Source organism: Chiroxiphia lanceolata, chromosome 5 (assembly GCF_009829145.1).
Source record: "Chiroxiphia lanceolata isolate bChiLan1 chromosome 5, bChiLan1.pri, whole genome shotgun sequence".
Classification (NCBI taxonomy): Eukaryota; Metazoa; Chordata; class Aves; order Passeriformes; family Pipridae; genus Chiroxiphia; species Chiroxiphia lanceolata.
Window position 1 is genome coordinate 1,184,693 of NC_045641.1, and position 27,935 is coordinate 1,212,627.

Consider the following 27,935-nt stretch of genomic DNA (forward strand, 5'->3'; position numbering starts at 1 on the left):
TCACGGGCCGCGCCGCGCGCTGGGGGGTGGGCGGAGCCGAGCGGGGCCCCGGGGTGGGGGGGCGCTCGCGCGCCGATTTTGGGCGGGAAGCGCTGAGGGGGCCGCCATGTTGGGGGGGGGGCGATGAGGAGGGCGCCCCTCACACGGACACACTCTGTTCGGTTATTTTATCGAGTTATCTTTATTGATAAATTAATTCGTTACACAGAGTAACGCCTGTCAGAGCACGCCTTGCCAGCAGTTAAAACTTTAAAGGGGTTCTGGCCTGTTTGCGTGCTGTGCAGGTGTAACCTCATCGTTCTGTATGGGTGTAACCTCGTGTTTCTGTACAAGCACAACTTCGGCTTTCTGTACAACCACAACTTCGTATTTCTGTACAAGTGTAACCATATTTCTCTACAAGAACAACCTCAAGTTTCTGTACAAGTGTAAATGTATTTCTGTACAAGCACAAGCTCATATTTCTGCACAAGCATAACTTCACATTTCTCAACAGGTATAACTTCATATTTCACCACAAGCATAACCTCGTGTTTCTGTGCTAATGTAACTTCAGATTTTTGTACAACCACAACTACTACTTTCTGTACAGCAGTAAATTCATATTTCTGTATAAGCACAACCTCATATTTCTGTGCGGGCGTAACTTTGTATTTTTATACAAGCTGTAAATCCCTATTTCTGTACAACCACAACTTCAATTTTATGTACAGGTGTAACTTCCTCTTTCTGTACAAACACAACCTCATCTTTCTGTGCCAACGTACCCTCCTATTTCTGTACAAACACAACCTCATCTTTCTGCACAACCATAACTTCAAATTTCTCTACAAGTGTGACCATATTTCTCTACAGCTGTAAAATTGTATTTCCGTTCAAGCAAAACCTCAAATTTCTGTACAGCTGTAACTTTATATTTCACCACAAGCACAACCTTGTGTTTCTGTGCCAATGTAGCTTCAGATTTCTGTACAAACACAACTTCTTATTTCTGTACAGCTGTAAATCTGTATTTTTTTGTACAAGGACGGCCTCATATTCCTGTACCAATATAACTTCAGATTTCTGTACAAGAACAACTTATTTCTATACAAATGTAACTTCAAATTTCTCTACAGGTGTAACCTCATATTTCTGTAGTGGTGCAACTTATTTCTGTACAAACACAACTTTATATTTCCGTACAAATGTAACCCTATTTCTGTACAAACACAACTTTATATTTCTGTACAAGCGTGACCATATTTCTCTACAGCTGTAAATTCGTATTTCCATTCAAGCAAAACTTCAAATTTCTGTACAGCTGTAACTTCATATTTCACCACAAGCACAACCTCGTGTTTCTGTGCCAATGTAACTTCAGATTTCTGTACAAACACAACTTCTTATTTCTGTACAGCTGTAAATTCGTATTTTTTGTACAAGCACAGTCTCATATTCATATACCAATGTAACTTCAGATTTCTGTACAAGCACAACCTCATATTTCTGTACAGGTGTAACTTATTTCTGCAAAAGCACAACTTCAAATTGCTGTACAGGTGTAACTTCATATTTCTGTAAAAGCACAATTTCATATTTCTTGCAGGCGTGACTTTGTATTTCTGTACAAACACAACTTCCTATTTCTCTACGAGCATAAACTTTATATTTCTGTACAGGTGTAACTTCATATTTCTGTGCAGGTGTAACTTTATATTTCTGTACAGGTGTAACTTCACATTTAATGCTCCCACCTCGGGGACATTTCCATGTGACATTGTCCTTTTCAGGCAAGAAAAACAGGGGGTTTTCCCACAAGTGGGAAAAGTTGGGAAGCAGCAAAGTGAGAGGAGCTGGATGGAGGAGCCAGACCTGGGGCGTGTTGAGCTGAGGGGGGCTGCAAAGCTCCTGCAGGGAGGGAAAAATCCTACAGGACAAGGGGCTGCAGCTTCCCAAAAGAAAATAATTATCCAGGATATTCTCATTTTCCGGGACATCCCGCATATTTCTTAATTTTTTTTTTCCCACTCTGCTTCAGGTTCGTGCAGGAACATCCAAGTTGTCCAAGCATGCCAGTGGAATGTGTTAGTCCTTTATAAAAAAATCGTGGAATCCCAGGATGGTTTGGGTGGGAAGGGACCTTAAAGCCCATCCTGTTCCAACCCTGACACTTCCCACTCTCCCAGGTTGCTCCAACCCGGCCTTGGACGCTTCCAGGGACCCAGGGGCAGCCACAGCTTCTCCGGGCAAACCCTGTGCCAAAAAAAGCTGATTACTGGAAAACATTCGGTGATAAAAACCAGAGTCGGAGAAGGGGGGAGATAAATTTAAACAGGACGAGACCTGATTTGGTAGATCCAGGTTTGTGGGTGATTTAATTTGGTTGGAAAGTCTCTTGGCCTTGACTCATTTCCCGAGGAAGAGGACGAAAGGACGAGGAAGGTTTGTGGAGATCAGAGGGAAAAAAATCCTGCCCTGCTCCTCTCCCGGCGTTTTCGTTATTCCGGCGGGACGTGACTTAATCCCGTGTTTTCTGCTGACACCTGCTGGCCCTCAGCAGGAGGGTTTTTGTGGGCCCTACCCAAACAACCCAGGAAGTTTTACGGTGGATTAACTATCCCATGGGACAGTGTCACCGGGAGAACCGGTCTTTAATCTCCGGGGACAGGGAACTAAAAACCACAAAGCTGCAACGATGGAGGTGGCTGGGGACAGCCCCGTGAGTTTGAAGGTCTTGGTTTCCTAATTTAAGGAAAATTCAGTTGGAAATGGACAGCCAGGGTCATTACACTCGCTGTGCAGATTTTCCAGAGAGATCAAAAAGGAGAGTTCTGCCTCTAAAACGACGCCGGTCCCGTGTACAAGTGATAAGCCACACACTGAAATCCCTACTCATTCCTTATCCAGGGCATTTTCAAGGTGCCTGGTGGATTGGGAACATGGAATGGAACAGAAATAACAGTTCTCTCACCAGTAATCCAAAATGAACCGGTGTTATAACCAACTAATTCTGATTATCCAGGGGCCCTTGCTGATGTTGCAGGTCTAAATCAACAAGAGGAGAAAAGAAATATTTTTGTGCAAAAGGTGAAATTTTTTGGGATTTCTTTCCTCTCTGGGATAACTCTCCTAACTTTCTGGGATTTCTCTCCTTACAGGTGGTGTTTCTGTTCCTTAAAACCATACCCCTCGCTCCTCACCTCTGGTGACATTGGAAAAGTGTCAACGTTCAGAAATATTGGAGCAATCCAACAAAAGGGGGTTGTCGGGCTCTGCTCCCAGGGAACGAGGGACAGGAGGAGAGGAAACGGCCTCGAGCTGTGCCAGGGGAGGTTTGGGTTGGATATCAGGAAAATTCCTTCCTGGAAAGGGTGGTCAGGCCTCGGAAGGGGCTGCCTGTGGAACGGGGGAGTCCCCACTCCTGGAGGGATTTAAACCCCTGTGGATGTGGCACTTGGGGACACGGGGCAGTGGTGGCCTCGGCAGTGCTGGGAAGGGTTGGACTCCGTGATCTCGGAGGTCTTTTCCAACCCCAAAAGGTTCTCCAGTCCAGCAGGGAGACACTCTGGCTGGGGGAGGTTCATTTGACCTTTCACTCCTTCCCGTGTCCCCAGGGTGTCCCTGACTCACTGCACGACTCCCCATCCTCTTGGGACAGCGAGGAGAGGACGTCCCAGCCCTACCCACGTCGGAGTGCCCTAATTGGCAGCACTAATTGCCCTGACCAGGCTTGTGGAGCCTTCCCACCCACCCACCACCCACCCCTTGGCGTGGGAGCCCCATTTAAGCCGAGCTCCCTTCTTTTGGGCCTCGTTGGAGCTGCGCTGGGTCCACGCTGGATTTGGGCTCGTGGTTGTTTCCCTCCTGGCTGTGGAGCTGCCTTGGGAACATCTCTGAGGACTGGACCCTCCTGACTGTTCCTGGTCAGTGCCCCCAGATCCACTCTGCTCTTCCTGTGTGGGTCCCCTGGGGCTCTGCTGCTTGTGGGGTCCCTAATCCTAGTCCTAATCCTAATCCCTCCTGCCCTGCTTAGGTCCCCAGTCCCCCCTGCCTTGCTGTCTCCTTTGGCTTCCTGCTGCTCCCTAATTCCCTGGGGTGTTTTGGATCCTGGGATCTACCCTATGGATGTTTTCAGCCTCTTAGAATCCTGGAATGATTTGGCTCGGGAGGGACTTCAAAGCCCATCCAGTTCCAACCCTCCCACTATCCCAGGTTGCTCCAGCCTGGCCTTGGACACTTCCAGGGATCCAGGGGCAGCCACAGCTTCTCTGGGAAACCTGGGCTAGGGCCTTCCCACCCTCCCAGCCAGGAATTCCTTCCCAATATCCCACCTAACCCTGCCCCCTGGCACTGGGAAGCCATTCCCTGTGTCCTGTCCCTCCATGCCTTGTCCCCAGTCCCTCTCCAGCTCTCCTGGAGCCCCTTTAGGCCCTGCAAGGGGCTCTCAGCTCTCCCTGGAGCCTTCTCTTCTCCAGGGGAACCCCCCCAGCTCTCCCAGCCTGGCTCCAGAGCAGAGGGGCTCCAGCCCTTGGAGCATCTCCATGGCCTCCTCTGGCTTCACTCCAACTTCACCCAAACCTGTGGCTTCTCTCCAAACCCTGCAGGACCTCCTGGCTCCCGTGGGAGGGCAGAGCTGGAGGCCTCTGGAGCCCCTCGGGGAGGGTCAGGAGTGGGTACAAAGGTCTGGATTTAAACGCAGCTCCTTAAATGCAGAGGGTGGAGGAGGCTCTGGATGGTGCTGATCAGGAATCCTGGAGCTGGTTGGGATACTTTGGATCCTGACACGTTTGGCAGGATCTCTTGGCAGCCTTTAAATCCGTGAGGGATGTCGAATGAGTAATGAAACAAGCTCTAATTTTGCCCTGGATTAAATCCCTGCTTCCTGTTTTCATGGAGCGAATCCACGGGACAGAGCTGGCTGATTCCTTAGGGACTATTGAAGTCCATAAACTACAGGTGGGATTTGACTTCCAGGGGAATTACTGTAGCTCCAGAAGCAGGGAATCAGCAGGAAATCCTCATGATGGTTCCTGACTCTTAGGATCATTTTTTGTTGTTTGATTGGTGCTTGTTTTCCCAGAATTGGGCTCTGTGACCCCTCCCAGACCCGAGGACTCTGTGCCCTTCGTGTGCCCCCAAGACACGACAGTCAGAGGGTGACTAATCCCTACGAGCCAAAACAGGCTGGATCCCTGCCTGAGGCTCCCTGTGTTCCCAAAAACACGAGCCCTGGCCTTGCACAAGACTTGCTCGGGGTCTGAACCCATGACAGGCCTCCCTAGGCATGGAGAGATCACGTGGGAGGGGAGGCAAGGGGAGGAACAGCAGGGAGGTGATGTGAAAAGCTTCCTCTGGGAATTGTCACTTGGAATTTCCTTGTTCTCCTGAGGTGGATGGAGCAGCTGAACCATCTCCCTCCCATCCCATATTCCCAGGAATCCCATCTGCAGGTGTGACTGCAGGCTCAGCTCCTGGCTCTTCCTCAGCAACAGTTTTAGTGGGATAAATAAAAAGTGGATCCAGCTCCTGGTTGTTCCTCAGCAACATTTTTAATGGGATAAAAAACAAGGGTATCCAATTCCTTGTTGTTCCTCAGTAACGTTTTTAATGGGGTAGATTAAAAGTGGATCCAGCTCCTGGTTGTTCCTCAGTAACATTTTTAGTGGGATAAACAAAGAATGGATCCAGTTCCTGAGTAACATTTTTAATGGGATAAAAAACAAGTGGATCCAACTTCTGGTTGTTCCTCAGTAACATTTTTAATGGGATAAAAAAGAAGTGGATCCAGCTCCTGGTTGTTCCTCAGTAATATTTTTAGTGGGATAAACAAGAAGTGGATGCGATTCCTGATTGTTCCTCAGTAACATTTTTAGTGGGATAAACAAAAAGTGGATCCAGTCCTGTAACGTTTTTAGTGAGATAAATAAGAGTGGATCCAGCTCCTGGTTGTTCCTCAGTAACATTTTTAGTGGGATAAACAAAAAGTGGATCTAATTCTTGGCTCTTCCTCAGTAATGTTTTTAGTGGGATAAACAAGAAGTGGATCCAATCCCTTGTTGTTCCTCAGTAACATTTTTAATGGGATAAACAAAAAGTGGATCCAGCTCCAGGGGAGATTATTCCCAAAGTTCAACCAGGAGACTGCCTTGGCTCCCTCCACATGGATAACAACAACTCCAGCATCTGGGCACCTTCGACAAGGAGCTTTGACTGGAATAAAACCCTCTGGGATCTCTGGGACACAACCCCCAGCCCGGAGCTCCTCGGCCGCGGCGAGGGCCGGGACGGCTCCCGTTTTCCCAGGAATCCGTGTGAAAGGACACACATTGCTCCGGATCCGCCTCCCGCCCCCCTGCTCTGGCTGTGCCCTTGGAAAATCCGGGTCTGGAGGTGCCCTCGGCCTCCCGGTGGCCTCGAGGGGGGTGATAAGGGTGGGAACTCGGGCGCGTGGGGCGATAGCTCGGCCCAGATAAGGTTTTACCTGGGAATGAAGCCCGGCATAAATCCCCCTTTTCCCAGGCCGAGCCGAGCCCGCGGCGAAGATGAGGCTGGTTCTGCTCCTCAGTGCCCTCCTCGGGGCTTCCCTGGCCCTGGAGACCTTCGTGGGGTGAGTTCCTCTGGGGTTTGGTTCGAGCTCAGCTTTGCAAAACCCGCCCGGGGCACATTCCTGGCGTTCTCCGACCGATTCCTCCCGTTCCTTTGGTTCCCTGGTGTTTGAAGGAACCTCCCTCCGCTCGAATTCAGGTTTTCTGAGCAGTTGAGCTCCTGAATTCCTGCTCATCCAAGGCTTTTTTTTTTGGCTTTTGCTGTTCCCCAAGCCTTGAGCTGGACCTAAACCTCAAGCTTGACAGACCCAGTCCAGCACAAAGCAGAGCTGAAAACCAGAGCCTGCCTTGGGATCAGAGATCTCTCCCGTTGTTTTCCAAGTTTATTTCTCCTCCTTTCCCTCATTTCTGCCTTCCTGAGCGATCCAAACCCTCATCTCCAACCGTTAAATTCCAGAGGTTTATCTTTAGGTTGCGTTGCAAAAGTTGTCTCTGACCACTGAAGGACTTTTAATAATTAAAGGTGACGAAAAACCTGATCAAGAAATCCTGGGATTCAGTGAGTGAGCGCTGGACCCCAGTGAGTAAATCGCAAAGATTTAAGGATTAAGAATAAAAATCAATATATATAATATATATATAATTTCTATAGATATCACTTACTCAAACTCAGGGCTTTTTGAGGCCAGGAGATCACTTAAGCTTTGCTCGTTTAATCCTGGAATGAATTCCCATGAATCCAGCGACATTTTCAGGAATATCCATTCCTGAAATAAAACAGAGGTGGAGAATCCAGTAACGAGTTATTAACGTGGAAAAACATTGATTTAAGTCGGTCCAACCCAAAGAAAACCTCATCCCTGAGCTGGGCAGAGGGAGGGACCAGCTGTGAGCCGGTGGTGAATAAACCCCCCCAAATCTGAGCTCAGGTTTCACCCTCTTTGCCCCCATTTTAAGGTGTATTTCCCAGCTCTGGAGATGTCCCTGGAATTGATCCCGGGCCGTACTTCCAGTTGTTGTCCCTCACTCCACAGCGGGTGGAGCGAGGCGCTTCCAGAGGGGGATTCATTCCCCCTTGGAATGGCGTCACCCAGCACCGACCCGGGACTGAACCCAGGAACAAATCCCGGTTTTGGTGCCCCCCAAACTCCACCACGACGTCATTTTCCTGCCAGAAAAACCAACTCATAAATCAAGTTTTACGAGTTTATGACCAGGGCTGGTCCTCCTGAGCGGCCAAACCCTCCCCCAGCCGTCGCCTCCCTCCCGGTGAAGGTGCTGGTTGTTGGATGAACTCTTGGGTGACGCCAAGTCAGGAGGATTAAACGAACCCCCCGGGCAATTAACCCCGTTAATTAGCCGTTTCAATGGCTGCTCCTGAAGGCCCTGATTCCGTGCAGGCACCAGGTTCTCCGGATCAAGGCCAGAAATGAGGAGGAGGTGAGGCAGCTGCAGCTCCTGGAGTCGCTGGAGCACCTCGAGGTACGGCCTGGGAGGGTTTGGGAACGTTCCAGGTGGGGCAGGACTTTGGAAATGGGGTCAGGGCACGGATTTGGGTCGCATTGGGAGGGTTTCTATCCCGCTGCCATAAATATTTTTACTGTCCTAATAGAGTTGAAATATGAAATATATCAATATAAATCTATCGATATGAATCCGTCAATATAAATCTATCAATATGAAATATATCAATATAAAATGTATCAATATAAAATGTATCAATATAAGTATAAAAAATATAAACATAAAAGATAGATATATCAATATAAATACATAATATAAAATATATCAATACAAATATAAAAAGATACACATATAATATATAAATATAAAAATATCAATGTAAATATATAAAAATATTAAAATATCTATATAAAATCTATCAATATCAATATAAAATATATGCATATATAAATATATATATAAATATAATGTATAAATATAAAATACATAAATATATTGATACAAATATATCAATGCAAATAAAAAAGATACATGTATAATATATAAATATAAAAATATCAATGTGAAGATAAAAAGATAAAAAGATAAATATATGCATATATAAATATAAATATAAAATATATGCATATATAAATATAAAATATATGCATATATAACTATAATATAGAAATATATTTATATAAAATAGCAATATAAATATAAAATATATATAACATTAATATAAAAATATAATATGCACATATATAAATATAATATATAAATATAAACTATATCAATATATCAATATAAATATAAAAATATATATAATATATAAATATAAAATATATAAATATAAATGTATTGATATAAATATATAAATATAAAATGTATCAATATAAAATGTATCAATATAAATATAAAAATATAAAATGTGTCAATATAAATATAAAATATATACATATGCAAATATAATATATAAGTATAATATATCAATATGAAATATATCAATATATTTATATATCAATATGAAATATCTCAATACAAAAAATATCAATATAAATATAAAATATATCAATATATATAAAAATATAAAATATATCACTGTAAATATATAAACATAAAATATATAGATATAATTTACTGTCTCAATACTCTATATTTGCTCTCCCAGCTCTAGAACCAGCTCGCTGTCCAGGAGTGCCTGAATTCCTTTTTTTTTTTCTCCCCTCCTGGATTTACAATCGAGTTTGGATTATTCTTGCTCTTAACCTTGGTACTAAAACCCCCATTTTTCCAATGGGAATGGAGGGGTTTTTGTGCTTCTCTCCCGGTGCTGTGGCAGGAATTGGTTGGAAGGTTGAAACCCAAAACCACACCATGAAATCCAGGTTACTGTTCCTGCCAGTGGGAATTTTTCACATTTAAGATTATTTGAATCATGTAGGAATGAAAACTCAGAAAAGGAGAGGGGAAAAAAGGGAAATAAAACCAGCAGGGTTTGTGTCACCCAGTGCTGTAAAATAGAATTTTTTTTGAAACTATTTCCAGTGAAAATAATAAAATATCATCATATAAAAATCCAAATAAACGGAATTCCCTCTCGCTTTTGTGCCCAAGGCCCTGGAATTGGGGGAAATGTTGACTTGATCCTCCCCCTGTTCGTGATTTCGTTGTGAGGCCACAAAGAGTTCCAGGGCTCTTGGAACCTCAGGAGCCCCTGGATTTGGGAGGAACCGCCATTCCCAAAGCTCCGGAAGAGCCGCTCGCAACCGAATCCTTCCTCCTTCCCCTTTCCCAGCTGGATTTCTGGATCAACCCCTCTGCCCCCGCCCTCCCTGTGGATGTGAGGATTCCTGCTGCCAGCGTCCAGTCGGTCAAAGCCTTCCTGGAATCCCAGGGGATCGAGTATTCCATCCTGATCGAGGACCTGCAGGTAGGGAATTCCGACGGGCGCACGTGGAGCCTCCGAACCTTCTGGAAGCAAACCAGGATTCCCAGTTTGGCCTCGTTCCCAGCATGGGCTCTTCCACGCCCTGTTTTCCGTGAGGTGCTCCCATTATTTTTGGGTTGATTCCTCCAAGGCAATCCCGGGATTGCTGCGGGTGCTCCCGGGAAAACCGCCTTGAGTGGTTTTTGAACTCCGGGGTTTCCGCTCCGGGACAACCCCGGAGGAATTCCGGGTGGTGTTTTGGCCACGGATATTTGGGAGTCACACCTGAAGTTACTCAGGATTCAGCAAAACACGTCAGGAGTAGTCAAGGATAAAAGTCACCCACTGGGGCACCAATCCAACATCTTCCCGTGAGGAATGATCCCAAAGTGGCACCGGAACCAACGAGTCCAGAGGAGACCATGGAGCTGCTCCGAGGGCTGGATTCCCACTGCTCTGGAGCCAGGCTGGGAGAGCTGGGAATATTCACCTGGAGAAGAGAAGGCTCCAGGGAGAGCTGAGAGCCCCTTGCAGGGCCTAAAGGGGCTCCAGGAGAGCTGGAGAGGGACTGGGGACAAGGCCTGGAGGGACAGGACACTGGGAATGGCTTCCCACTGCCAGAGGGCGGGGATAGATGGGATATGGGGAAGGAATTCCTGCTGGGAGGGTGGGGAGGGGCTGGAACAGATTTCCCAGAGAAGCTGTGGCTGCCCCTGGATCCCTGGAAGTGTCCAAGGGCAGGTTGGAGCAACCTGGGATAGCGGGAGGTGTCCCTGGGGTTGGAACTGGATGATCCTTCAGTTCCCTTCCCACCCAAACCATTCCAGGAATTCTCTGGTTAACTCAGCACAAACACTTGCCTTTTAAAATTCATGTTGTGACCGAAGCAGACTTTTCTCACCCTTGCAATGTCTCATTTTAGGATGTTCTGGACAAGGAGAAGCGGGACATGGCCGAGAGCGCCCAGAGGGAGCGAAGCACCAGCTTCGACTTCAGCTCCTACCACACCCTGGATGATGTGAGTCCCTCAGGGCAGGAGGGTTCTTTGCTTTTCCCTGGCCTTTCTTCACACTGTCTCCCATCAAAATTCCAATATTTAGGATCTAGATGTCTCTCCAGCTTCTCTTGGCGCCTGGTTTTGGGTTTTACCTGAATTAATTTAGTGGTCAGAAAAATCAGAGTGAGTGCTGATCAAACTTTTCCATGGACTCCAAACCCCTTCCTTCTGAGACAGAGAAATAAAGGAATCTTGAAATAGGGAAATAAAGGACTCCCTGCCCAAGGAAGCTGTGGCTGCTCATCCCTGGAAGTGTCCAAGGACGGGTTGGATGGGGCTTGGAGCAACCTGGGATGGGTTGGAACCAGACAGTTTTTAAGGTTCCTTCCAACCCAAACCAGCCCACGATTCCATGAAACATGTCGTGAGCATCCTCCTGACTCCTCATTCCAGATTTATGCGGAGCTGGACCACCTTGCATCCGAGCACAGCTTCGTGGAGAAGATCCAGATCGGGGAATCCTACGAGAAGCGCCCTCTGTACGCCCTCAAGGTACAACAAACTGTCCCAGGGTGTGCCTGGCGTGGGACAGGCACGGCAGAGCCCGGCCCAGATCACCCCAGCCTGCCTGGGATGGTCTTGGCTGATGGATGATTTGACTCTTTCCCTCCCATTCCCACAGTTCAGCACCGGCGGATCCGACCGCCCGGCCATCTGGCTCGACGCCGGCATCCACTCCCGGGAGTGGGTCACCCAGGCCAGCGCCCTCTGGATCGCCAACCAGGTCCCCTTGAGCTTTTCTGCTTCGTCCTGGGAGTGCCTCAGAGCATTCCAAGGACGTCACATCCCTGTGTTTCATTAACTCTGCTGATCCTCGCAAAACCGACTCCCGGAGGAGGATGTTGTGGCTGCCCGGAGCACACGGTGTCTTGTTGGAAGAGCTGAGTTTAGGGAGACAAAATGCAGCAGTTCAGGGAGACAAAGTGCAGCAGTTCATGGGGAGTTGTTGACAAAAAGGAGGCTGATAATCCCACAAAAAAACCAAGGCCTTGGAGATTGTTTTGCTGCTTCGCTCTCCTGGTGCAGGGAGACGCTCTGTGGTTGGTTCCCTCCCCCAGCAGTGCCCAAAACCTCCATCCCTCTGTAAATTTAAACCATGTCAAGTGTTTAAACCCTGCTGGAGGTGCCTAAACCACCCCAGGAGTGCAGCCCAGTTGAGTATTCCCAGCCTGGCTGCTCTGCTTCAATCCCAGTGCGGGGCCTTGGTCAGTTCTCCGGGACAAGGGAGTGGGAAATTTTGTTGCTTTCCCCCATTAACCTCCAAATCAAACAGATTAATTGGCCACCAGGCAACTGATACTCTTGTTCCCCTGCCCCAAAATCCAGACTCTGTTCCCAGCTGTGAGGGCTCCTGGGGCAGGAATGCTCTGCTGACCGGGGTGTGCTGTCCTGTCTCTGCCCAGATCGCCTCCGGCTACGGATCCGACTCCTCCATCACCTCCCTGCTGGACAAGATGGACCTTTTCCTGCTGCCAGTGGCCAACCCTGATGGCTTTGTGTACACCCACACCTCGGTGAGTGAGGGGGCCGATCCAGGGAGCTGCCCTGCTCTTCCAAGGAAATAATAAACACGGGGAAACGGGCTCTGGAAGTCCCTTTCTTAGCGCCGTGAGAAGGAACCACAAGGAGGAATTTTAAATTACTCACCTTAAACACCCCACCCCCGTCCAGTTCTGACCGTTATCCCGCCGGGAATTATGCTGGGATCACGCCTGGGATCCCCCCCTGGGGAATGGCAGCTCCTCCTGGGAGCAGTTTTGACCCAAACACCCAGATTTGCTCATTTCTGGGAGCTGTTTCCTCTCTTCCAGAACCGCATGTGGAGGAAGACGCGCTCCAGGAACGCGGGCAGCATCTGCTACGGGGTGGATCCCAACAGGAACTGGGATGCAGGCTTTGGAGGTAGGAATGAGGAGTTTCTGGGCCCTGGATCCCGTCACAGAGCACCGGGAATAACACAAGGGACTCCTAAGGGTCCCTCGGGATGGAGCCGTTTCCCATTTCGCGTTGATTAATCGCCCAAGAGCACGAGGTGAAGGTGGCACTCGTGGAATCACGGAATTAAAGGCTGGTTTGGCTTGGGAGGGACCTGAAACACCGTTTAGTTCCAGGCAGGGACACCTCCCAGTGCTCCAAACCCCATCCCAGCACGGAACACCTCTGGGGATGGGAGTTCCAGGTCACGTCATCTCAAAGCACATCCCTTAAACATTCCCACCCTGGCGCTGCTGCTCCAGGGTTTGCCGGCATTTCAAGCCTTGCCTTAGTAAAGCCTGGCTTTGCTGGGTCTTCCTTGACCTCCCAGGACTGTCCCTTCTCAGTGGTTTGTCCCCTCCAGGTCCCGGGGCCAGCAGCAGGCCCTGCTCCGACTCCTACCACGGCCCCAGCGCCGAGTCCGAGGTGGAGGTGAAATCCGTGGCTGACTTCATCAGGGACCACGGGAACTTCAAGGCCTTCCTCACCCTCCACAGCTATTCCCAGCTCCTGATGTATCCCTACGGATACAAGTGCACCAGGCCCGATGACTACGCCGAGCTGGTGAGACATGAGAAGCTTTGGCTTCTCCTCCTCTTGGCTTTGCCTTCTCCTCCTCTTGGCTTTGCCTTCTCCTCCTCTTGGCTTTGCCTTCTCCTCCTCTTGGCTTTGCCTTCTCCTCCTCTTGGCTTTGCCTTCTCCTCCTCTTGGCTTTGCCTTCTCCTCCTCTTGGCTTTGCCTTCTCCTCCTCTTGGCTTTGCCTTCTCCTCCTCTTGGCTTTGCCTTCTCCTCCTCTTGGCTTTGCCTTCTCCTCCTCTTGGCTTTGCCTTCTCCTCCTCTTGGCTTTGCCTTCTCCTCCCCTTGGCTTTGCCTTCTCCTCCCCTTGGCTTTGCCTTCTCCTCCCCTTGGCTTTGCCTTCTCCTCCCCTTGGCTTTGCCTTCTCCTCCCCTTGGCTTTGCCTTCTCCTCCCCTGTCTGGTTGCCTCCCGGAGCTCTCCATGCTCCAGGCTCTTCCCTAACAGCAGCCACGTGGACCTCACCGCCGGAATTCCAACGGGAAAGCCCCTCTGGAGGTCTCCATCCCAGCCCTGGGCTGAAAGGGGTTTGGAGTCGGAGCCGGTTTGGGATGGAGTGGCTCAGGGTCAAGCTGAGCTTTGGGTCGTTGTTTTGATTTGTTTCCACCTTTCTGAAGTCAAATCCCACAAATTCCCAAAGTTTCACCTTTCCAAAAGCTCTCCTGGATTTTTTCTTCGTCCCTAATGCCTAAATACAGTGTTTTTCCCCCCGTGGCAATTTGTTGCCACTCGTCCTTTTTCCCACTTCCATGAAGATCCTGGCTCTGTTTTCTATAAAAACCCCATCATGGAGTGGAAATGAGCACAGAGCTGATCCTGGAGTATTGGAATATCCCCAATATTCCTTGGGATTTTCTGGCATCTCCTGAACCTTCCCTTGACAGTCAGTGAGATGAAACACTGGATGGTCAGTTATGGAACCCGTTGGGAATTATTCCACCTGCGGTGCCCCTTCCCAGAAATCCTGTGGGAGCTGGGAGTGCTGTGGGTGGGTGGAGGTTTCTCTGAGTGTCTCGTGAAGTTTGGCTGCTTCCTGACTCGCCTTCCCTGTTCTGCTCTCCAGGAATCCCTGGGAAGAGCCGCTGCCGATGCCATCAAATCCGTGTACGGCACCACCTTCCAAGTGGGGCCCATCTGCTCCACCATCTGTGAGTGGGGGGCTGCTCGGGGCTGGTTGGGCTGGCCCTGGACAACAGTTCCTGTTCTCACAATCCCTATCCCAGCACAACATTCCCTGTCCCCCAAAAATCCCTGTCCCAACAATTCCTATTCCCACAATCCCTATCCCAGCACAACAATCCCTGTGCCCCACAATCCCTGTTCCCCCGCAATCCCTGTCCAACAATCCCTGTCTAACAATCCTGTCCCCCCGCAATCCCTGTCCCCACAATCCCTATCCCAGCACAACAATCCCTGTCCTCGCAATCCCTGTTCCCACAATCCCTGTCCAACAGTCCCTGTCCCAGCACACCAAACCCCATCCTCCACAATCCCTATCCCAGCACAACAATCCCAGTCCCCACAATCCCTGTCCCCCACAATCCCTGTCCAACGATCCCTGTCCCCACAATCCCCACCCCAATACAACAATCCCTCTCTCCCCCAACAATCCCTATCCCAACACAACAGTTCCTGTCCCCCACAATCCCTGTTCCCACAATCCCTGTCCCTGTCTAACAATCCCTGTTCCCACAATCCCTGTCCCAGGACACCAATCCGTGTTCCCACAATCCCTGTCCCCCACAATCCCTGTCCCCCACAATCCCTATCCCAGCACAAGAATCACTATTCCCACAATCCCTGGCCCCACAGTTCCTATTCCCACAATCCCTATCTCCTAGCACACCAATCCCTGTCCCACAATCCCTGTCCCCCACAATCCCTGTCCCCCACAATCCCTGTCCAACGATCCCTGTCCCCCACAATCCCTATCCCAATACAACAATCCCTCTCCCGCCCAACAATCCCTATCCTAGCACAACAGTTTCTGTTCCCACAATCCCTGTCCCTGTCCAACAATTCCTGTCCAACAATCCCTGACCCCACAATCCCTGTCCCCCTGCAATCCCTGTCCCCACAATCCCTATTCCCACAATCCCTGTCCAACAGTCCCTGTCCCCACAATCCCTATCCCAGCACAACAATCCCTGTCCCCCCACAATCCCTGTCCCCACAATCCCTGAATCCCTGTCCCAGCATGCCAATCCCTGTCCCCACAATCCCTGTCCCAATATAACAGTCCCTCTCCACACCAACAATCCCTATCCCAGCACACCAATCCCTGTCCCCACAATCCCTGTTCCCACAATCCCTATCCCAGGACACCAATCCCTGTTCCCACAATCCCTGTCCAACAGTCCCTGTTCCCACAATCCCTGTCCCAGGACACAAATCCCTGTCCCTGCCCAACAATCCCTGCCCAACAATCCCTATCCCAATACAGCAATCCCTCTCCCCCCCAACAATCCCTATCCCAGCACAACAGTTCCTGTCCCCACAATCCCTGTTCCCACAATCCCTGTCCCTGTCCAACAATCCTTGTTCCCACAATCCCTGTCCAACAATCGCTGTCCCCACAGTCCCTGTCTCCCACAATCCCTGTCCAACAATCCCTGTCCCAGGACATCAATCCCTGTCCCCCACAATCCCTGTCCCCACAATCCCTTCTGGAAGCCCCTGAGGGTTCCCCCCCAACCCTCTTCCCCGTCCCTCCCAACGCCAAAACGCAGCCCCCCCTCCCTCCCCTTCCCCCCATATTCCCGCGCTGATCCCTCTGTCCGCATTCCCAATCCCTGTTCCCAGACCAGGCCAGCGGGGGCAGCATCGACTGGGCCTACGACATCGGCATCAAATATTCCTTCGCCTTCGAGCTGCGGGACACGGGACGCTACGGATTCCTTCTCCCCGCCAGCCAGATCGTCCCCGCCGCCACCGAGACCTGGATGGGCCTCAGGAAGATCATGGAGCACGTCCTGGAAAAGCAGGAATGAGCCCTGGGAGCCGGCAAAGGGCTCTGCCCCGGGCTGGGATGAATAAACCCCTCCCGTGCATCCCGCGCCTGGAGTTGTTGGATTGTTCCCCACATCCCGTGGGATGAGGGGTTGGGAGACAGCTCGTCCTGCCCACTCATCCCCTTCCACACCTCCCGCTGTCCCAGGCTGCTCCAAGCCCCGTCCAACCCGGCCTGGGACACTTCCAGGGATGGGGAGAGTCAGGAAGGGGTGGGCAGGGATGAGCCTGGGCTTGGAAAAAGGTAAGGAAAAAGAGTCTGTTAAAACTCGTGGATAACGGGGGTTTGGATGAGCTCAGTGGCATCTGGTTGGGAAGCAGGAGCACAGTGAGGAAGAGGGAAAATGAGGAAATGAGGGAAGCAGGAAATTCCCTGATGACTGAAGGCAGTCACGGAATGGTTTGAGTGGGAAGGGAACTGAAGGATCATCCAGTTCCAACCCCAACACCTTCCACTATCCCAGGTCGCTCCAACCTGCCCTTGGACACTTCCAGGGATCCAGGGGCAGCCACAGCTTCTCTGGGAAACCCATTCCAACCCCTCCCTATCCTCCCAGCCACGAATTCCTTCCCAATATCCCATCTCTCCCTGCCCTCTGGCACTGGGAAGCCCTTCCCTGTGTCCTGTCCCTCCAGTCCTTGTCCCCAGTCCCTCTCCAGCTCTCCTGGAGCCCCTTTAGGCCCTGCAAGGGGCTGTAGGATTTCCCTGGATCCTTCTCTTCCCCAGATTGCAGAGGGGCTGCCGTGAGCCCCCCCATCCAGGCTGTGAGGTGATTAAAGGAATTAAATTGCCTTTAACGAGCCCCAGGACGCTCCACCGACCGCTGCCCTCGGGGGGGAATCTCCTTCCTAAATATCCCCGTACATTTATCCCGCCCCTTTTCCCTCTCCCAGTTCTGCCCAGTGGATGGAGACGGGAGACCCTCTCCCTCCCTCCCTCCCTTCCTCCCTCCCTCCAGCGCTGCCCGTCCCGGTCCCTCGGGATCCCCCCCCCCTCCCTTTTCCTGTTGTCCCGCTGCTGATTCCTTCGGGATTAGGAGCACAGCGCTCGGGAGGCTCAGGGATTAATTAGCCGGTGCTGCCGTGCCGAGCGTCAGGTCCGACGGGTTTATCTCGGGTTTATCTCCGTGTCTTGTGACCCCTCCGTGAGCGCCGCGGGACAGCGAACACCCCTCCCGCGGCACCCGGGACCGGGTCACAGTCCCTTCGGGTCACACCCCCTTCAGCTCACACGCCCTGGCTCAGTCCAGACTCACCTGAGGTGCCATGGAAAACCTCCGTTCAGACTCCTTAGTTTAGTCCAGACTCACCTGAGGTGCCACAGAAAACCTCCCTTCAGACTCCTCAGTTTGGTTCAGACTCCTTAGTTCAGTTCAGACTCACCTGATGTGCCGTAGAAAACCTCAGTTCAGACTCAGTTTAGTCGACTCCTTAGTTTAGTTCAGACTCGCCTGATGTATCACAAAAAAGCTTAGTTCAGACTCAGTTTAGTCCAGACTCCTTAGTTTAGTCCAGACTCACCTGGTGTGTCACAGAAAACCTCAGTTCAGAGTCCTTAGTTTAGTTCAGACTCACTCATTGGTTTAGTTCAGACTCCTTAATTTAGTTCAGACTCAGTTTAGTTCAGACTCACCTGATGTCTCACAGAAAACCTCAGTTCAGACTAGGTTTAGTCCAGACTCCTTACTTTAGTCCAGACTCCTTAGTTTAGTCCAGACTCCTTAGTTTAGTCCAGACTCACCTGATGTGTCACAGAAAACCTCAGTTCAGATTCCTTAGTTTAGTTCAGTCTCACTCATTGGTTTAGTTCAGACTCCTTAATTTAGTTCAGACTCCTTAGTTTAGTTCAGACTCCTTAGTTTAGTTCAGACTCACCTGATGCCTCACAGAAAACCTCAGTTCAGACTCAGTTTAGCTCAGACTCCTTAGTTTAGTCCAGACTCACCTGATGTCTCACAGAAAACCTCAGTTCAGACTCAGTTTAGTTCAGACTCCTTAGTTTAGTTCAGACTCACCTGATGTCTCACAGAAAACCTCAGTTTAGACTCCTTAGTTTAGTTCAGACTCACCTGAGGTGTCACAGAAAACCTTAGGTCAAACTCAGTTTAGTCCAGACTCCTTAGTTTAGTTCAGATTCACCTGAGGTGTCACAGAAAACCTTAGGTCAAACTCAGTTTAGTTCAGACTCAGTTTAGTTCAGACTCCTTAGTTTAGTTCAGACTCACCTGAGGTGTCACAGAAAACCTCAGTTCAGACTCAGTTTAGTCCAGACTCCTTAGTTTAGTTGACTCCTTAGTTCAGTTCAGACTCACTTGATGTGTCACAAAACCCCTCAGTTCAGACTCAGTTTAGTCCAGACTCATTATTTTAGTTCAGACTCATTATTTTAGTCCACACCACCTTTCCAAAGCCACGACAACCCCAGAACAGAGAGAAATCTTGGTTTTAACGGGGCAAAACCCGACCGGGAGACGTGTGCCCTAAAACCCCTCTGCCAGGCCGGGAATGCGGCCCAGGAAACCTGGGAATGCGGCCCAGGAAGCCGGAGCATCCCGGACAGGGCCGGGCGAGGTGGGAGCTCGGTGTCATCGCAGATAAGGGCCCAACAAAGGCGCTGCTGTGGCCCGGGAACAAAGAGCTGCTGTAACCCGAGGAACAAAGACACCTCTGTGCCAAAGTGACCTCCCGGCGCAGCCCGCACCCGCCCCGCGGCCGAGCTGGGCTAAAACACCCAAATCCGGCGGTTTCCACCCAAAAAGGAGCCCCTGGCTCTCGGGGGAGCGTCCCCGCGCCGCTCCGGGGCATCCGTGATGTTCGGAGGGATGTGATCCGTCTGATCCGCCCTCCTCGGCCCGGGATGAACAGCGCCGGCAGTGAAGGATTTATTGAATAATAAATGGAATAATAAAGTGATTTAAAAAATTGAGTAATGATTTGAATGGTGAATTGAATGATAAATTGGATAATGTCTTGAATAATAATAATAATTTGATTGATAAATTGAATGATAAATTGAATAATAATTTGTACCAAAATCGAATAATAAGTTGATTTTAAAAATCAATAATAATTCGGATGATAAATTTAATATTAATTTGAGTAATGAAATGATTCATAAATGGAATAATAAATGGAATAATAAAATTATTGGAAATTCGAATAATAATTTGAATGATAAATTGAATAATGTTTTGAATAATAATTTGATTAATAATTTGAATGATAAATTGAATAATGTTTTGAATAATAATTTGATTAATAATTTGAATGATAAATTGAATGATAAATTGAATAATAAATTGAATAATAAATTGAATTATAATTTGAATAATAGTTTGAATAATAATTTGAACAATAATTTGAACAATAAATTAAATAATAAATTGAATAATAAATTGTATAATAATTTGAATAATAAATTGAACAATAAATTGAACAATAATTTGAACAATAAATTGAATATTAAATTGAATAATAAATTGAATAATAAATTTATTTTAAAATTGAATAATAAATTGAATAATAATTTGAATAACATATTGTGAATTTCATATATATTTTTAGTTACGTAGATATATGATTATTCGATGTATATATATATAATCATATATACATATATATATGATCACCTGCTTGCTTTGCTGCTGGTGAATCCGCAGCAGCTTCTAATTACACATAAATCATAATTATAATTGGCTCGTGAACAGGGACGTGGAATAAAGGAACCCCTGGGAGCGAAGCTGTGGGACACAGAAATCCAGGGAGGCTCAGAGTGTCCCCCCTTGGGCATTTTGGGGCCCTGTGCCCCTCCCATCCCCTCACCCCGTGGGCAGCTCCGGGCTGGGCTCCGGCAGCTCCGACGGGGCGTTATCAGATCCGGCCCCATTCGGCTGCTCCCGAGTGTTGGCTTTGCCAAGGAAAGCAAACCCTTGGGAGCCGTTCCCGGCCGAGCTGCTCCCGCTGCCGCCAGCTCTGAGGGACGTGGCCTTGGGCAGCAGCTCCTGGAGGGGGTTTCTCCTGGATTAGGGGCTTTCTCCTGGATTAGGGGCTTTCTCCTGGATTAGGGGGTTTCTCCATCCCGGCGTCCTCACCCTCACCATGAGGATCCTCCTGGTGCTCGTCGCCCTCGCGGGAGCCGCCGGCGCCCAGCGGCAATTCCAGGGGTGAGTCCTTCCCGAGGGATGGGGCGGGATGGGGTCCCGCTGTCTCCCGGGGTGACATCCCAAAGGAGGGGAATCCAGAACCTTCCCAACCAGGACGAGGTGTGGTTTCACCTCAGGGTTGGAGGGAGGTTTGGAGCGTGGAACAGGTGGAAATTAGGGAATGTCGGATCCTGGGAGTATCACCCCAGGCTTTGCCAGGGGGGAGAATCCCAGGAGGTAAAGGGATAATATCCCAAACAACGGGGGCTGGGTGGCTGTGGAGGAAACTGAGGATTGTTGGGAATAACAACCAGGGGTTGTTGGGAATAACAGACAAGGATTGTTGGGAATAACAGACAAGGGTTGTTGGGAATAACAGACAAGGACTGTTGGGAATAACTGGCAAAGATTGTTGGGAATAACAGACAAGGACTGTTGGGAATAACAGACAAGGATTGTTGGGAATAACAGACAAGGACTGTTGGGAATAACTGGCAAGGATTGTTGGGAATAACAGACAAGGACTGTTGGGAATAACAGACAAGGACTGTTGGGAATAACAGATAAGGACTGTTGGGAATAATAGACAAGGACTGTTGGGAATAACAGACAAGGACTGTTGGGAATAACAGACAAGGACTGTTGGGAATAACAGACAAGGACTGTTGGGAATAACAGATAAGGACTGTTGGGAATAATAGACAAGGACTGTTGGGAATAACAGACAAGGACTGTTGGGAATAACTGGCAAGGATTGTTGGGAATAACAGGCAAGGGTTGTTGGGAATAATAGGCAAGGGTTGTGGAGAATAACTGACAAGGATTGCTGGGAATAACTGACAAGGATTATTGGGAATAACACCCAAGGTTTGTTGGGAATAAGCGACAGGGATTGTTGGGAATAACAGTCAAGGATTGTTGGTAATAACCAAGGATTTCTGGGAATAACAGCCAAGGATGGTCGGGAGGAACAGGCCGTGGGAAAGAACAAGCTGTGGCTGGAAAAGGGGCCGTGGGGAGGTCAGGCAGGACTTTTCCAGGAAAACATCCTTGTTGGAGCTCCTGGAAATAAGTAAGAGCCCAGCACAGGTGCAGGAATGAGGTCAGGAAGTGCACATGGGATGTAGGGGGATCAGGAACACCCAAGACCCCCAAAGCCTCCAACTCATTCCCATTTTCCTAAAATTTCCTCCCTCCTTCCCTCTCTTCCTTCCTCCTGTCCTTTCCATCCTTCTTTCCTTCCTTTCCTTCCTCTTTTCCATCCTTTCCTCCCTTTTATTCCTTCTTTCCTTCTTCTTTTCTTCCTTCTTCCCTCCCTTCTTTTCCTTCTCCCTTCCCTTTCCCCCCCACCCCCCTTTATCCAACCCACAATTCCCAGGCCGAGCGTGTCATTTCCTAATAAAAAACTCTGGAATTTTTTGTGGATCCTCTGCCTTCTGTCATCCCTTCCCATCCCGAGCTTTTACAAATCCTAGGTCCTCTCTCCCCCTCGGGGAGGGAGGGATATTCCTATTTTTGGACAGGATGCCGTGGTTGAAGGGGTCCATCAACTGGATAAATTGGGAATGCAATGCCTGCCTGACTCCTCCAGGCACGGAACGGGCCAGTGGGAATTGTTATCCGTGGGTAAACTGATAAAGGGGGTGTGAAGAGAAGGAAAGGATGGAAGGGGGAAGGGGGAACAGGTCCACGTGGGATTTTGGGAGCAGCTTTAAAAGGAGAAGGAATTGGATCCCTGCAGGATTCCGTGGAAGGATTTCAGGATCAGTGAAATGAGGAGAGGGAATTCAGGCTTTGGGAGAAAGGAAAAGGGTGACCAGGAACAGGACAAGAGGTTGGAGGCTCAGGACCGATCCCAGATGGGAAAAGCCGGAGGAGAGCATTCCTTCTCTTCCAAGGGCTGGGAGAGCCCAGCCAGGCTGGAGTGGAATCTGTTGGGAAATAAATCCACGGATACAGACAGAACATGTCCACATTAGACATTCCCTGACATTTTGGGAGCTGCCCAGACAAGGCCGGGAAGCTCCTCCGGCTCTCCGGCCCTCGCTCTTTTCCCGGGGCCGCTCCAAACCTCTCCCACCAACCCCTGCTGCACTTCCCAACCCTCCGAGCCCCCGTGGAGCTTCCAGAGGCTGCTCCCAGCCCGAGCCCCCATCCCTGTGTTCCCTCTGCCTCCCTGCAGGGACCAGGTTCTCCGGATCATGACCAGGGACGAGAAGCAGGCGGCCCTGCTGAAGATGCTGGAAGAGCAGGAGGAGCTCCAGGTGAGCTGGGATGGGGCTCCCAAACATCCCCCCGTGCCAGAGACCCCAGAGACACCCAGGGCTCCCTCCTCCCTTTGCCCTCACATCCAGGTTTCCTCCCCATTTGGGATCTGTATCATTTATAACTCTATAAACGGGATGTTTATCTCGGGGCTCCTTTGGCTCCGCTTCACGTCGAGTGGGGACATCCCAAAAATCATCATCCAAAGGGGCTTTTGTGGCCCAAAACCCACTTGGGCTGAGGCATGTTTGAGTGGAGGATCCACTTAGTGAGGCCAACCCACCTAGGTCCCCCCCTGTGTCCCAAAACTCCTCCCAAAGCCTCTTTAGATCCTTCCTGGGAAGCTCCTTCCGGAGCGTTCCGTGGATGACCACCACCACAGGCTGCTCTTCCAGCTCAAGCCAACCTCTTCCAGCTCAGCTTCTCCTTTCCAGGTCCCCCCACTGTGTCCCAAAACTCGTCCCAAAGCCTCTTTAGATCCTTCCTGGGAGGCTCCCTGAGGTTCTGGGAGGGCTCAGGGTCTGAGCACCGGCACAGGGCGGGGCCCAGCTCCCTCCTGCAGCTCCGCTTCTCCCTCCCAGGTGGATTTCTGGCGTCACCCCTTCGGCCCCGGCCACCCCGCCGACCTGAGGGTGCCCTTCCCCAGCCTCGGGGCGGTCAAAGGCTTCCTGGAATCCCACAGTTTTCCCTACACCGTCATGATCAAGGACGTGCAGGTAACGGGGAGCGGGAGGAGCTCCGGTAGCTCCGTCCCCGGGGAAGGACCAAACGCTTGGAAACCACGAGGAGCTGGAATTAGAACCCAACCCCCAGCCCCCTCCAGCCTACCTGATGTTGGGGTTTCTTTGCCTCCCCAACAGGAATTACTGGATGAGGAGAAGGAGGCCATGGTGAGGTCCAGGAGGGTAAAGAGAAGCTCCAGGGCGTTCGATTTTGGCTCCTACCACACCCTGGACGAGGTGATTTTCCCTGGACAGGCTCTGCCGTGCCTGGCTGGGCTCACACCCGACCTGTGCCATGGTTGGATCCATGTGGTGACGCTCCTGGTGGCGGGGGAGACACTCCTGGGACAGGCCTGGGGCTGGAAGATGTTTCCAACCTCCTTTTGGACACTGAGATGGTGTTGGGGGATCTCTCAGAGCTTTCCCAGGGAAGCACCATGGTTTTTTCCAGGGAAGAACAAGGTCTTAGTCTTCTCCAGGGAAGCATCAGGTTTCCAGGGAAGCCCCAGGTGTTCTCCAGGGAAGCACCAGGTCTTCTCCAGGGAAGCACCAAGTCCACAGGGAAGCACCTGGTTTCCATGGAAGCCTCAGGGCTTCTCCAGGGAAGCACCAGCTTTCCACACCAGGTCTTCTCCAGGGAAGCACCTGGTCTCCAGGGAATCACTTGGTCTTCTCCAGGGAAGCACTAAGTCCACAGGGAAGCACCAGGTCTTCTCCAGGGAAGTATCAGGTTTCCAGGGCAGTCCCAGGTCTCCAGGGAAGGCCCAGGTCTTCTCCATGGAAGAATTTGGTCTCCAGGGAAGCCTCAGAGCTTCTCCAGGGTTCCACAGCAGGTCTTCTCCAGGGAAGAATCAGGTCTCCAGGGAAGCACCTGGTCTTCCCCAGGGAAGCCTCAGGTTTCCAGGGAAGCCCCAGGTCTCCTCCAGGGAAGCCCTGCACGTTGCCTCTGCTGCTGGAGGCCCTAAAACCCAAGAGGCAGCCCAGGGTGGGCCTCCTGACCCAGCAGCTCCTCCTTCCAGATCTACTCCTGGATGGACACCTTGGTGGAGGATCATCCCGGGCTCATCAGCAAGATCCAGATTGGGCAGAGCTATGAGGGCAGACCCCTGTTGGTGCTCAAGGTGGGTCCTGGGGCACCCCCACCTTCCCCCTCCCTGCAGAAGGAGAGGACACGGCCTCAGGCTGTGCCAGGGGAGGCTCAGGTTGGACATGAGAGGGAATTTCTCCATGGAAAGGGTGGTGAGGCCTTGGCAGGGGCTGCCCAGGGAGGTTTGGAGTGCCCAGCCCTGGAGGTGTCCCAGGAAGGCCTGGCCGTGGCACTCAGTGCTCTGGGCTGGGGGACAAGGTGGAGATGGGGCACAGGGGGGATCCATGGGCTGGGAGGGCTTTTCCCACCTCAGGGGTTCCACGATTCCCACAGTTCAGCACCGGGGGCTCGGCCCGGCCGGCCATCTGGGTGGACACCGGCATCCACTCCCGGGAATGGATCAGCCAGGCCACCGGTGTCTGGATGGCCAACAAGGTGACCTGGGATGGGGGGGGACCCCCAACCCTTACCCCTGTCACCCCTCCCCGTGGTGCTGCTCCGTCGCATCCCTCATCCCGGGGGCAATTCCCGCTCCTCTCCAGATCGCCGAGGAGTACGGGCGGGACCCCTCCGTCACGGCCCTCCTGGACAACATGGACATCTTCCTGGAGATCATCGCCAACCCTGATGGCTTTGTGTTCACCCACAGCTCCGTGAGTGCCAGGACAGCGCTGGGGGATCCCATCCCAGGCTTCGGCTCCGTGGGTTTTGGTGGGGAGGGATGTTCCTGATGTTCCTGTCCCCACGGGGGACAGCAAACGGGGCGAGGTGGTTTCCTTTCCTCCCATCCCTGGTGGGGAGGTGCTTGGGCCATGTGTCTTGCTGCCAGGCGTCCCCTGAGGGCTGGGATTCACCTCCCTGTGCCCCCAGGACCGCCTGTGGCGCAAGACCAGGTCCCCCAACACCGGCTCCCGCTGCCTCGGCGTCGACCCCAACAGGAACTGGGACGCGGGGTTCGGAGGTGAGAGCGGCCCCACGCCGGGAATTTCCTGTCCCTCGGATCATCCCAGCTTTCCAGAGGGACAGGAACCCTTCCCTGGGCTCCTGCAGGTGCCGGCTCCAGCAGCGATCCCTGCTCTGACATCTACCACGGCCCCTTCCCGCACTCGGAGAGGGAGGTCAAGGCCATCGTGGACTTCATCCGTGGCCATGGGAACATGAAGTCCGTCATCTCCATCCACAGCTACTCCCAGATGCTGCTTTTCCCCTACGGATACACGTCGGTGCCCTCACCCGACTATCAGGAAATGGTGAGATGGCCCCAAAACAGCAGGAGATGGCCCAAGGGCTTGTTCCCACCAGTTCTGGGCTCTTGATCTCACTGTCCCAAGGTCTCAGTCCACCACATCCCACCAATCTCCGTCCTGCAGTCTCAAGGTCCTTGTCCACCAGATCCCACCACTTTTGGGCTCTAGATCCTGCTGTCCCAGGGTTTTTGCTCCACCCGATCCCACCAATCTCAACCCTGCTGTCCCAAGGTCTTTTTCCACCACATCCCACCACTTTTGGGCTCTTATCCCAAGGATTTTGGTCCACCAGATCCCACCACTTTTGGGCTCTAGATCCTGCTTTTCCAAGGTTTTTGATCCACCAGATCTCACCAGTTTTGGACTCCTGATCCCACTGTCATAAAGTCTTGGTCCACCAGATCCCACCAATCTCAATCCTGCTGTCCCAAGGTCCTTGATCCACCACATCCCACCACTTTTGGGTTCTAGATCCTGCTGGCCCAAGGTTTTTGATCCACCAGATCTCACCAGTTTTGGGCTGTAGATCCTGCTGTCCCAAGACCTCGGTCCACCACATCCCACCAATCTCAATCCTGCAATCCCAAGGTCCTTGTCCACCAGATCCCACCAGTTTTGGGCTGTAGATCCTGCTGTCCCAAGACCTCAGTCCACCACATCCCACCAATCTCAATCCTACTGTCCCAAGGTTTTTGATCCACCAGATCCCACCAATTTTGGGCTGTAGATCCCGCTGTCCCAAGGTCTTGTTCTGCCACATCCCACCACTTTGGGGCTCTTGTCCCACCACATCCCACCACTTTGGGGCTCTCATCCCAAGGTTTTTGCTCCCCCAGCCCCCTCACTTCTGGGCTCTCCCTTGCAGAACGAGCTGGCCAAGAAGGCCGTGAGCGACTTGGCCGCCGTGTACGGGACCAAATACACCTTCGGCAGCATCGCCGACACCATCTGTGAGTGTCCCTCCCTCCCTCTCCCCTGATCCATTGGGAATGTGATCCCAGCTGCCCTCCTCTCCCCGCAGACACGGCGGCAGGCACCACCGTCGACTGGGCCTACGACCAGGGGGTGAAATATTCCTTCACCCTGGAGCTGCGGGACACGGGGCGCCACGGCTTCCTCCTGCCCAGCTCCCAGATCCTGCCCACGGCCACCGAGACCTGGCCGGCCCTGCTGGACATCATGGTCCACGTCCTGGAGCACCCCTACTGAGCCCAGAGCCTCCCCCTTCCCTCGCCCCAATAAATCATCATGGACACTCCTGGTTCCAGCCCTCTGTTTTTCCTTGGAAATGGGGTTTTTTTATCCCCCCCTCATGGCTTTGGCCCTACAAGTGCCCAACCTTTGGAGCCCTGAAGGATGTGGGAGGAGGAGGAGGAGGGTGGTTTTTGGGGCAGCCAAACCTAAATCTGGGGGGGGTTTTGAGCAGCTTTGCTCCGTCATCCCTTCCCCAGGTGCCTTTTTTTCCACGTGGAATGGCCGTCACCTGCTCTGACCTCCGGCCAAGGCCAAGCTTCAAGCCAGCTCCCCAGAGCAGACTTTAAACCAGATTCCCAGACCAAGCTTCAAAACAGATTCTTTAAACCACATTCCCAGGCCAGATTCTTTAAACCAGATTCCCAGGCCAGATTCTTTAAACCAGATTCTTTAAACCAGATTCCCAGGCCAGATTCTTTAAACCAGATTCCCAGGCCAGATTCTTTAAACCAGATTCCCAGTACAGACTCTAAGCCAGATTCCCAGACCAGACTTCAAATCAGATTCCCAGGTCAAGCTTTAAACCAGATTCCCAGGACAGATTCTTTAAACCAGATTCTTAGGTCAAATTCTTTAAACCAGATTCTTTAAGCCAGGTTCCCAGGCAAGACTTTAAGCCAGGTTCCTAGGCAAGACTTTAAGCCAGATTCCCAGGCAAGACTTCAAGCCAGATTCCCAGGCAAGACTTCAAGCCAGATTCCCAG

General features: G+C 51.0%; 2 protein-coding genes across 2 annotated transcripts; both read left to right on the top strand.

The window, feature by feature from the left end:
• The first annotated feature begins 4,947 nt into the window (after positions 1–4,947).
• On the top strand, positions 4,948–27,223 carry LOC116786608 (carboxypeptidase A1-like). The gene is made up of 12 exons (XM_032687320.1): positions 4,948–5,511; positions 5,734–6,589; positions 7,928–8,009; positions 9,769–9,903; positions 23,782–23,880; positions 24,663–24,764; positions 25,064–25,165; positions 25,273–25,383; positions 25,601–25,691; positions 25,781–25,980; positions 26,843–26,927; positions 26,999–27,223. The coding sequence occupies exons 2-12, from the start codon at positions 6,525–6,527 to the stop codon at positions 27,184–27,186; spliced, it is 1,260 nt and encodes a 419-aa protein (XP_032543211.1). The 5' UTR covers positions 4,948–5,511; positions 5,734–6,524; the 3' UTR covers positions 27,187–27,223.
• Positions 10,709–16,495, top strand: LOC116787717 (carboxypeptidase A2-like). Its single transcript, XM_032689555.1, has 8 exons — positions 10,709–10,918; positions 11,351–11,449; positions 11,580–11,681; positions 12,361–12,471; positions 12,769–12,859; positions 13,296–13,495; positions 14,569–14,653; positions 16,308–16,495. Exons 1-8 carry the CDS (start codon positions 10,850–10,852, stop codon positions 16,493–16,495), a joined length of 945 nt encoding a protein of 314 aa, XP_032545446.1. The 5' UTR covers positions 10,709–10,849.
• Positions 27,224–27,935: the final 712 nt, after the last annotated feature.